Source organism: Lissotriton vulgaris, chromosome 9 (genome assembly GCF_964263255.1).
Source record: "Lissotriton vulgaris chromosome 9, aLisVul1.2, whole genome shotgun sequence".
NCBI lineage: Eukaryota > Metazoa > Chordata > Amphibia > Caudata > Salamandridae > Lissotriton > Lissotriton vulgaris.
Window position 1 is genome coordinate 640,810,324 of NC_141697.1, and position 12,358 is coordinate 640,822,681.

Sequence of the window (12,358 nt, forward strand, 5' to 3'; positions counted from 1 at the left end):
GGACATCACCGATGGTGAATGGTCGGCACTATGGAGGGATCTGACTCAATTTAATCATTCGATCCTCCTGAGGGAGGCGCACTTAAAAACTCTCACACAGTGGTATATGGTCCCGGCCCGGCTTCATCGTATCCACCCGGCTGTCTCGGATAAGTGTTGGAGGGGCTATGGCCTTCTGGGGGATTTCCGCCACATTTGGTGGGACTGCCCAATCATCAAACCCTTCTGGGATGAGATTCTCTCACATATTAAAGATATTTTGCGGTATCCTATTGACAACTCTTTGGCATTCATACTCCTGGGCCTGAGGGACCCCGGCCTTGAGCACCAGACACGCGCGGACAAGAAGATTCTATGGCTCTGTTTAGGCGCTGCCAAGCTCACGCTGGCTGCAGCTTGGAAGCGGAAGGAGGCACCGGCGATTTCACTCTGGCACGCGAGACTGTGGAAGCTCCTGAGTCTTGAGAGAATGGCGGACATCTTCCTCGGCAATTACAAAAACTTTAAACACATATGGGGTCCCTTGGTGTCCTTTCTTTCTACTGGTTTGCCCTCGGCAGTATGCCCAGCATCATTGAGGACCTTACACCTTTTACAGCTTTAAGTATGCATGACGGATGAATGGGGAATGAGTGTGGCACCGTCACGGGGGGGAGAGGGTGGGACGTGGGAAGTTATGTTTGTGTTCCCTTTGGTCTGCAGTCGGGGCGCCTATGCTTCATGGACGAGGCCCTTTTTTGTGACTCTTGGCCTATTCCCAGCTTGATTAGCAGAGACTTCCAGCTATGGAGCTACGTATAAGACTGCCTCTACCCTGCGAATGTTTGAGCCTAGAGTTTGCTTCTTTTTCTCGCACTATATTACTGCCTCGTCCTGATCTACTGTTTTTCCCACTGTGTGGGACCATCTGTGCGCCCGCTGTGGTACATTATGTTTACTGTTCCTTTGTACTATGCAAAATAAAAATTTTACAACAAAAAAAAGAGGGCGTTATGCTAAATTTTGTAAAACAAAAATGTATAAAGGTGATATTTAAAAAAAAATGGTCACAACCTCATGTAAGATCTGTGTGTTTTGAGGTGAATTGTAAAAAACAGATCATCCCTCTCATTTAGTTAGTGTAGAATATTTGATGATAAATTTAAAATTTGACTCTTGTTCTAAAATAACGATAAATGATGAGAAGTTATTTAATGAAATGTTTAGTAAAAATGTGAAATTGATGAGATGTGATATCTCACTGTTGGAATATGGAGAGAACCCAATTAGAATGTTAGGCTATTTTATGGCTGTAATAGAATTGGGAAGCGGCATTATTGTTGTTAAAATATATATTGCTAAGAAAGGTGATGCATTGTTGGGGTGGCAACATCAACGTCAACTTGGGGTAAAACTTGATCCCAATGCTTCACCACAAGTGCAGATTCAAGAAGTGAGTGATTCTGTTCAAGTCAAAAGGAATGATGATTTGTCCAATGTCTTATCTGAACAGTTTCCCAATGTGTTTAAAGAGAGTTTGGGGTGCTTGCGTGGATACAAACATCATATCAAGTTGAAAGAAAATGCTGTTCTGGTTGTAGCAAAAGTAAGGAGGATTCCTTTAATGGAACAGGTGAAAGTCCAGGAGGAAATTGAGAAACTTGTAAAGAATAATATTATTGAGTCTGTTGAGGCCACAGAATGGCTAGCTCCTACTGTGGTTGCTAAGAAACCGACAGGAGAAATTCGTCTATGCATAGACTTGAGGTCTTTAAATAGAGAGGTTGTGGTGGATAGATTTCCTCTTCCAAACATTGATGAGATGGTTGTGACTTTGGAAGGTGCAAAATATTTCACAACTCTTGATCTAGCTTCCGCTTACCATCAGGTGGAGCTGGATGAGTCCTCTCAAGATCTAACTGCCTTCATTACACCTATGGGCACTTTTAAGTTTAAGAGGATGCCTTTTGGCCTTGTATCTGCGGCCTCAGTTTTTCAACAAATTATGTCTATAATTTTGAAGGGGTTGGTAGGTGTTAAATGTTAGCAAGATGATCTAGTGATTTATGGTAACAATATTCAGGAACATGATAGACGTGTGAGTGCTGTGCTGAAACGTTTAAATGAGGCTGGCATGTCTCTTAAAAAAAGTAAGTGTAAGTTTAGGGTAGAAGAGGTTAATTATTTAGGTCATCGTATTACTGGTGAAGGTGTTTTTCCAAAGAAAGATTTGATTGAATCTATTGACAAGGTCAAAGAACCACTTAATAAGGAGGAGGAGGTACTCTCTTTTCTTGGAATGGTTGAATTCTATGGGAAATTCATTACTAATTTTGCAGACAAGACACATAATTTGAGGAGGTTGAGGGCCAAGAATGTAGTTTTTGATTGGTCCTCTGAGTGCAAGAGAGAATTTGTGAGTATCAAGATGGAGTTAAACAAAGCCCCCTCTCTTCACGCATTTGTTCCTGGTCTTCCTACATTTTTATTCACTGATGCGAGTGACAAAGGTCTCGGTGCTGTTCTTGTTCAGAAGAAAGATAGATATGATTCTTTTATTTGTTGCTCATCAAGATGTCTTAAAGGATCAGAACTTAATTACTCTGTGATAGAGAAAGAATCTCTTGCTATTTTTTGGGCGTTGAGGAAGTTTAAAAAATTGATTTGGGGTTCTAAGGTGTGTATTATATCAGATCACAAGCCTTTAAGGGAAGTTTTCTGGAAGAAAGGATTAGATGCTATATCTTCAAGAATTAGAAAATGAATTGTTTCACTACAGGAATTTGATTTTGAAGTACAGTATATTCCAGGTGTGGCAAATAGGTCTGCTGATTGTTTATCAAGATTGGTGGATACAGAGAATTTTCATGAAGAAGACATAAATGAGATGGATAAGTATATCAATGTGTGTGAGGTTACTGAGGGAGCAATAGAGGAGTCTGAATGGATGAAAGAGTTGGAGAAAGATGAAGAGATCTGTAGGGTTTTTTCTAGTTTGAGGGGTAATTCTCACTTGGAGAAGCCGTGGTCGTTAGTCTCTGATGAACTTTCAGTTACTGAAGGTTTATTAACTCGTGGTACAAAACTTGTTCCTCCTTTTGGAATTAGGAAAAAATTGTTGTCACATACTCATTGTGGTCATTTGGGAATAGTGAAAACGAAGGAGATTCTACGTATGCAATTTTGGTGGCCTGGCATGGATTTTGAGATTGAGAGGTTAGTTAGGGATTGTGTGGAATGTTGTGCGAGTGACAAAATTTTAAAGACTAAACAGATGCCTTTGGTTAATAGAGTGTTGCCAAGTCACCCTTGGGAGGAACTTGCGATAGATATCTTGGGACCTTTGTCTGGAGTTTGTCTGGAGTTTCAGATACTCCGTATTTGATTGTTCTAATTGACTTATATTCTAGGTGGATAGAAATAAGTGCAGTTAGAGAGATTACCATCAAATTTTTAGAAGCTATTTTCAACAAAGAAAGCTTTCCCAATAGCTAATTATCTGATAATGGACCACAATTCTGTTCAAGTGTGTTTACTGAATTCTTAAAAAAATGTGGTATTATACATAACAGGTGTTCTTTGTATCACCCTGAGACAAATGGTGCTGTAGAAAGAGTCAACAAGACTCTTAAGGAGTCAATACAGTTGGCAAGGTCTTCTGGTCTGAACTGGAAGGTAACTCTTCAGGACAGGATTAATGTTTATCGTATTGCTCCTCATTCATCTACTGGGAGGTCTCCGTTTGAATTATTCAAAGGGAGGGTTCCAAATACTTTGTGGTGTCCAGGGTGGATGAAAAGAAATAAAGGTCTGGTGGATAATAATATAGGTGAATGGAGAAACAGAGAGTTGGACAAACAAATTGCTCGTAAAGAATATTTTGATAACAGAAAATGTGTAAATTATCAGCTGGTCAAAGTAGGTGATTTAGTAAAAATTAAGATTCCATGGTCTAAATACACTGATGTCAGACCTGTTATTAAGGTTTTTAGGAATGCCATTAAGACGGGAGATGGGAGGATATGGAATAAGAGTCGTGTTGTAGTAGTCAATTTTAAACTTCCTTTTTCAGATTCTTCGTCATGTAATACATTTCATCACATTAACAACAGTTCTGGTAATGGGTCCAACATGTTGTTTTCATATAAAATGAGTCAAAGAGCACGTAGGGCACCTGTCTACTTAACACCTTGGCTGCTAGGGGTTTCCCCTCCTGTGCTGAACTTGCTTGAATACTATAGTTTCATGACAAGGTCAGCTCGTCATAAGCACAGCTCCACTGTGCCTCATGACGAGCTGACCTTGTCATGAGAATTGAAGGGGTTAAAAGACTATGTTTAATTGTTATTGTAAAGTCTCTTTACATGAAAATTGTTCTTATATATAGTACATTCTTTCTTTTGTCTTATTTCTTTTATCTCTGTTTTGTTAGGAAGGAAGATGTGTGATAATGTGTTCTTTCTCTTGCATATTACTTGCCTGTTTCTTTAAGGTATTAGAATCTATGTTCTGTATTCTTGTGTAGAATGCTATGATTTGTCCTGAGTCATTTGAAAACGTCCGTTTGTGGCTGAGGTTAATAAACCCACCTACTGACTTCATGATGTCCGGTTTCCTTATTTAAATGTAAGATACTACAACTCTTACTCTGGAAATTAGATTAACTTCTTGTTTGGTGCGCGGACAACCACTACATGTACCTCTTACAGTCTAAGTTATCCAGGTCTGGCAGTTCACACGTTCCTATGCCGAGCGCAGTTGTTCTTTTACAATGTTGACTTTAAAGACAGTGGGCCAGATGTATGAACACATTTTCCCATAGACACAGAATGGGTAAAACTGTTTGATACATCTGGCCCAGTATTTTAAGTGGCAATTACCTCAGCCAGACAACTAAGGTGGTTATAATCTCTCAGATCTCGCCACTCTTCACCACCTTTTATCCTGACAAATTGGTGTTGAGAATCAAAATTGCTTTGCTGTCGAAAGTGGTGCAGCAGCAGTATCCTCACACCTTGCTAAAGAAATCCACTCCACAGGATTCCCCACTGAACTTCGCTAGCACTAACGCTCTCCTCTCCTCACAGGACACACTAGTCTTGGCAAGCAAACAAGCAGGCGCTGGTGCTTGCCCTCTCTCCAGTGTGTCCCATTTTGTGACAGGAATGCAGAAACACACAAATCTGTCTTGGGGAAACCTCTACCTCCTCTCCTCATGTTTCACCATGCAGCCATGGGTCCCCTAAAATGGAACACAGAGTCCGCCATGTATTGTACCACTCACAGGCACACATACACCTGCACATGATTGTAACGTGAACGTGCCGCATTATCCCCGTATTGTACCATTCACAGGCACACATACACCCATCACATGTACATAACATACGCATTCTGTAGCACACATAGAAAGAGGAAAACACCTCATATGGTGTCCCTTCCTGCACAAAAACAATCTCCCCTAAAACGCAGACACCCTTGCACCGTGGTGCAAGGGTGCCTGCTTTGGTGCATGGAACCCATATGTGCGCCATGCAAGGGAAAGCACAAGCATAGGGGTGCAAGATATTATTTTAAATATGACGCATCCCTGTGCTTTGAAAGTGGCGTGACACAGCCAAATGGCTTGCGGTGCTGCGCTACATCACTTTCTTGTAAATATGCCCTACTGTTTTTGGGATGTGCTGAGCAGACTGGGTGAAAAATAGCAAACCTGGGCAATCTACTCCATTGTCACTAGATCTTGTAGCAGTGCTGTTAGGCTCTCCTTTCCTCATTGCACGCAGGCAAGAGATAATATTTGAAAAGTCATCTGTGAGATTATAGATGGAATTGATCAAAACCTGGGGGATAGAGAATGACAAATGTTCTACAGTTCTGATTTTGAGTGAAGCTAAAATGTATAGTAGGTGTAGGAATCTAGGCCATCAGTAATCCATTAACCATGTAGATCACATACACCACATAGAGCCCTTTGAGATTCTCTTTAATGCCTATATTAATGTTTAATTCGAAATCAAACCACATGCTTGAGAAGGCACAATCTAGATTTCCCAACTTAATGACTTTTATTTATTTGGCAAACGAAAGTAGAGGTGAGGGGCACTCTGTGGTTGTTCGAATTGCCCTATTTTCAGTAGTTGCCTTCCACAAGTATGCAGTCTTCAACAATGAAACTAAAGTCATGTTGACCTACATTAATGCCATGTGGATGAGGCTGGTTTAATGTACATGTTTTCTATTTCATGCCTCCCACAAATGAACTGTCTTGATGAGAGATTTAAAATTTTCAAGAACATGGTGGATGTTTTGAGCAAAAAAAAAGAAACTGTGACTGTGTGATGTCGCCCCTGCCATGCCTCTTCATATGTATGTGAGGTGCTACAGAAGGATTTGAACTTTTGCATGGGTAATGCATCCACACCCCTACGACTGATAAATGGAGAGTTAGGAAGGTACCCTGAGGTCTCCCTTATGCAACGTAGTTGATAATAGTACATGGAATTCTGCAGTCCCTGTGTTAAAAGCCTGTCCCTAATTTCTTTGTAGCTTGCAACATCTGACTGTGAGAGGGAAGGTCAGAATAAAAACCGAGTAGGCTTTAGTATGGGCTCAATGATGGCGTCTTTTATTGTCAGGCAGAGTCACAGAACAGCTCATAAAGGAAGTGTCTTTGGGTCCTCCCGCTGAATGGTATCCTTTTTCCTTCCGGTCTTCTTCCAGGTGAGTGGTGGCTAGACTTCCCCAAGGTTCCGAGAGGAAAGAAGAACAGAAGGAGGTAAGGTTGACTGTCCTGTTTTGGGATGGTATCAGAATGAGGTAGGTACGGTCACCAAAAACCTGGGAGTGTGGAAGTATCAGAAGTGCACTACGAGAAGAGCAGTGCGGAGAGGACAAACAGATAACTGGGACATGATAGGTGACGGGGGTTCGTTGGATGGCAGTACCTTGGCACTCCAGGGTTGAGTGTTATTAGGCGGTGTAGTAGGGGGCTGGTTGGGTTTTTCGTTCGTGACCAGGTTAGATAAAGTTTCTTTCAGGCCTCGGATCAGGATTTGCAGCTGAGCCAGGTTTAGAACTAACTGAACGCTGACACGGTCTTTGCCTTGATTACGCACAGAGCCTTTGCGGTGCTGGTATAGTGAAATGGGGCCAAGTTGAGGACGAAACGGACACTAGCTGGTATCAGTGCGTTGGACTGGACTGAAATAGAGTATGATACACTGTGGTGTGCACAAAATAGCCCCTGTGACGGGAAGATGTGAATCACGCAGTGACCTGACGGGAATACCCCGGGCTGTCAACTAGCGCCCAACAAGTGGTGTTGTAGTGTGTGTGAGGCGGAGACCCTAGATCCTCAGCTTTATGGGGCGTCCCAGGGCCAAACAACCAACCCCCACCTGGCCCACTGGGAACGGTACAGGATACCCAGATGCAAACCCCTGACCTGGATGTGATTCCGCCTACGGAGCCCACTCGAAGCAAGGACAAACTGGATTTGAAAATAAGGGAAATACGAGACTTCCGTACTGCTATTGAAACTCAAATTGGTACACTAACTACCAGTTTTAATTTACTGAAAGCAGATCACATGAAGCTGGTGGACAAAGTCAAATCTAACATAATAGCACTGGATGACCTCATACCCCAGCATACAACACACTCTACTCAGATAGAACTACTACAGCGCCAATTGAAAGGATTGCACGACAGGGTGAATAATGCGGAAGGGAGATCGAGACGCAACAATGTAGGTATACTGGGAATACCGGAGAGGAGCGAAGGATCCAACCCCACCCAATTTGTCGAACAATGGCTGCGAGAGAGGGTGGCACCGGTGGGTCTCACAGAACATTACAGTGAGGAATGTGCTCAGAGTTCCGCCTAGACCCCCCCTCCCTGGGGCACCGCTTAGGCCGCTTATAGCACGGATCTTGAACTATAAAAACCAGGACACGATATTGCACTCAGCCAGAGACAATGCTCCAATAACATTTGAAAACAAAACTATTTGTCTCTATCCAGGTTTCACTCTGGCGGTAGAGGGCGAGGGCAACGTTTGAAGACGTCAAAAAGAAACTCTGGCTCCATAACCTGAAATATGCATTGTTATTCCCAGCTCGCCTCAAAGTTATCTTTGATCGAAAGGCCCTGTTCTTTGACAGTCCGGAAGAGGCGGCGGATTGGATAGAAATTACCCTGTCACCACCGACATCACAGTACTCTTCCCAATACAGCCAACGACAACAGCCGCAGACACAGCATGTTCGACGCCACAGAACTGACAAGAGAGCGCCAGATGGGACCTGGAAGTGGAGGAAACCCATTGCAGGAGCTGATCTCGGACAGTCAAAGGGACGCTATACTGACGGCAGTAGCATTGGCAGCACACACTACGCAGTCAGTGGCAGAAACTGTGGACTCCTTGGAAGATGCTAATGCCCAGTCTGGCTCTGAGAGTAGTGTGGCACTGTTCTCCCTGGTCACTACACAGACTCTCAATGACTATTTGGGTTGACTACAGTGCTCTTCCTCTTCCGCTGGAATGGATTGTCAGATGAGTATAAATCTGTATAAGTTATGCTGAATACGTTATATGTGTGAGCACTTATGCCAGTTTTATCACTGGATGGTCGTGATGTCTGTATCACAGGTTCTAGGATGGGGCCCCGGCTGGAGCTCTGAAGTAACTGAACATTGAGTATTGTGTGCAGTGCTATATGAGGCGGGTGGTGGCCACTCCCCCTAAGGTGAATGCACTTGGTTATGGAAACTTCAGAGTTATTGTTATTTTTCTTTTCATTGTTTGGTCCTCGAGAAGAACAAAGAGGGATGCGAAAGATACCTATTTCGTTAGAATGGAATGCAATGTTGTAATTACAACCGTAGAATTGGTACACGCATATCTGTGGTGAAGGATTGGTCATAATACACAGGCAGTAATCAGTGTGGGACAGTTTAGCTTTGTGTGTACTGCTCATGGCATGGAATGTACATGTGTTATTGTATATCATTGTTTAATATTGTGTGGTTGACCAATAGGCATGTATGTAAAAAAATGTTAGTCTGAGTCTGGGGAGGGGTGGGGTAAGGGTGGGAAGTATTATTATTATGTTTTTTAACTTCATTTATAAATGCTTTGTTTCCGATAGGAACCACTGGCTATAAGATTTGTATTGTTGTGAAAATCAATAAAAATATGTTTTAAAAAAATGAGAACGGGGTAATTACCAAGCATTTTCTGGTTGATGTCAGCTTCGGTTGTACAGTTGTGGTTTATTTGCACCATTATTGACAATATTGCTGCATAAATTGTAGATAATGAACCACCAAAGAGTAAGTTCTTGCAAGAGTACAATTTGCCAGGAGACGTCAGGTAGACTGACTCATACATGTGAGTCATGTAAAATAAGTGGCCAGAAAAGTGGAGTACATTCGGCTTCAAACATTGATGTTGTCTACCCTTATAATTTGAGAACATTTAAAATGCTATTTCTCGTCCCCTCCCCTAAGTCAATCACAATGTTCCAGTGGAGCGTTGTGATTGGTCAGAACACCACCCAACCAGGGGCTGTAGGGGATTGCGTGTTCTCCACGTAGGCTGCAATGCAGCCTGTATGGAGAAGTGCAGAGTACGCATGACTGGTTTGGGTGACCCAAGAGGGCCAACCAAACCAGTTATGCATACTTAGGAGTGGGCAAACCACTCCTGCCCTGCCTGGCAGCTCTGCCCACCCACCCGCAAAACGGAAAGAAACATAAAATGGTAATAACCAAAAGTTATTACCATTTCATGTTTTGGCTTTCTCACACTGCGAGAAAGCAGTGGGGCGACGCTCCTCCGCGCTAGTAGAGAAGCCGCCCCTGCAACAAGTGCTGCCCACATGGACAACTGTTTTGAAATTGTCAGTGGTAAGGAAAGCCATTGATGATCTAAAAATCCTCTGGCATGAGCCGGCATGTTTATAATATCATTTTCCGAGAATTAATCCAAGAATTTCACCACAACGCTCCCAAATTTGTGGGAGAACTGGGTGAGATGGTTGGGACTTTAATAACGAGGGAAGTTGATGGCATTTACACTGACAGTAACGAGCCTCAAAGATTAGAGAGCCCTAGCGGAATGTGTGCTTCCCCCAACCCCACTGCTTTGATTGGCTCCTTGCTGACTCCTGGGGCTGTCGATCTCGTTGGCATACATCTGCGCTCTGGGAGTGAAATACAAACCTGAAAAGACTATGAGCAACATTGCCAGCAAACCCACATTTAAATTGTTACTCTCTACTGAAGAAGGACAGCCATCCTGAAACACGTGTCTAGAGATACACAGCACTGGCTCACCAATAATGGTGAAAACTAAAGACTTTCAACTGAAATGAGTGTTATCAAGCAGTGCATTAACCACAATGCACTTCAGCAAATTTTGGGCTGGTATGCCAGGCAATATGCTCCCTCTGCCTTGTTTTGGTTTTCAAAAACCGTGCAGATTATCCCAAGACTGTGTACATGTAGTTTAGCTGAAATCTGAACACCAGTCAGAGTTTAATGTTTGGGACTCAAAATAAATCATAGGCACTACAAATCGGGGTTAGTATCTATATTTAACACATACCAGAAAAGGGTGTTAGCTGGTGTAAGAGAAGTGTGTGAGAGAACCAAATACCTTCTGGGATATAGTTATAGTGGACCAATAATGATCTTTCTCAAACTAATTGAAAGCTGAAACTGCATGTCAAGCCCCACTGCAAACAAAATGATATGTTCCTTAGCCATTAATAGTGCTCCAAAACTATCGTCACCTTATTACTCTCTTGTTTCTCTTCGCAGGCAGCGTTTGGACCTTTCCACATTTCAGCACTTATTACGGGAAGTGCACCAACACTCTTTACCTGGTAACATTTGCAAGTCTGATCATTCAGTATGCCTTCCTGATCATGCTGTTTATCTACACAATATGTAAGTATATGCTTCTTGTTTTTCTTCCCTTCAGTGTTCTGCGTAAGTGATTACATTGTTTCATAATGGTTAAAACTTTTTTTTAACTTTGTTTTTCATTTTCAGAAATGGAGTCATGTCTACAAAGCCCATGTCATACACCAGGAAATACTAAAGAATAGGTTACTTCAGTAACGATGTTCCTCCAGTATTGGAGTGTCTTTCATAGATTCACATACCTGAATAATTCCCCGTTGTCGGAGTGAGAGTCCCACGGTACATAAAAAAGCAATAATTTGTATATCAGAAACCAAAACCCTTGATAATACCAACCAGGAAGTAAAGTAGCCCTAAGCTATAGTGTAAAAAACTTCCACACTCATGACTATCCTAGTCATTTTGTATAGACCAAACTGCAGCCAATCAGGCGCCAGCACCCATCAGAATGTTCTCCCCAGAGGCTCAGGCTCTCAGATTTTCTACTGCACGTCATGTGAAGGGAGTCTCCCTGAGCTCTGCTCAGTACTTCTCAACCTGACTGGTTTTCTACCTATTTTTGGAATGTCTTCATCTGAACCTCTCTTCAGACCATGTGAGTCTTGTGAGAAGCTTATGCTTTTTACAGAAGATCCCTACAAAAAATGCATTTATTGCCTGTATTCAGACCATGAGGTAAAGGATTGTTAGATCTGCAGAACCTTTCCTCAGAAGCACCTCAGAGACAGGGAAGGTCATCTTCTACTGTGGTTGCAGAAGATCAAGGACCAGGATATTCCTCTATCTGAGGTAGGAAGTCTGGCTTCGGGATATACTATTTCTTCCAGAAAGAGGAAGATTGAGGAAGAGGTATCTTCTCCTGGGGCTAAGGTGTTGAGAAAAGCTAAGGATTCTAGCTTGCCTTCCTCCTCGACCGCAAAAAAGGCTTCTACACCTTCAAAATCCGGACTTAATACGCAGTCTACAAAGTCTTTACCATCTAAAAGACTGTCACAGAAAATGTTACCTCAGAAAAAAGACCTCGTCAACGACTGCATCGTCAACGGCTTCTCTGTCGACGGTTACCGTCTACGATGTTTCCTCCACGTTGACCGTTACTTTCTCATCGCCAAGACCTCAGATGATAATGTCGTCGACTTCTTCACCGACGACGATGGTCTCAGTTTCAATTAGACCCATCTCGTTGACAAAGATACTCCCATCAAGCGTCGACGGTCCTTCATTGTCGAAGACAAAAAAGATGTCGTCGACGAACCTTAGCCCATCGACGAAAGTCATCCTGTCGACGGGTTCCTCGTCGACGGAGATCACCTTGCCGCCCAAGACCCCACCGTCGACGAGAACTCCATCGTCAACGAGAATTCCATCGTCGTTGACAGCTGCATCTTCGACGAGAATTCCAAGACTTCGTCGACAAAGCATGCCTCTTGGTCGAAAACATCGTCGA

At 42.8% G+C, this 12,358-nt stretch overlaps 1 protein-coding gene across 1 annotated transcript in view; it reads left to right on the top strand.

Annotated features, from left to right (window-relative positions):
• The window catches only part of LOC147692019 (uncharacterized), a 413,918-nt gene extending 402,829 nt beyond the window's left edge, over positions 1–11,089 (top strand). The window contains exons 4-5 of the mRNA XM_086939491.1: positions 10,807–10,939; positions 11,041–11,089. Coding sequence (XP_086795617.1) covers positions 10,807–10,939; positions 11,041–11,089 — 182 coding nt within the window. The remainder of the gene's footprint in view (positions 1–10,806; positions 10,940–11,040) is intronic.
• The last annotated feature ends 1,269 nt before the right edge of the window (positions 11,090–12,358 follow it).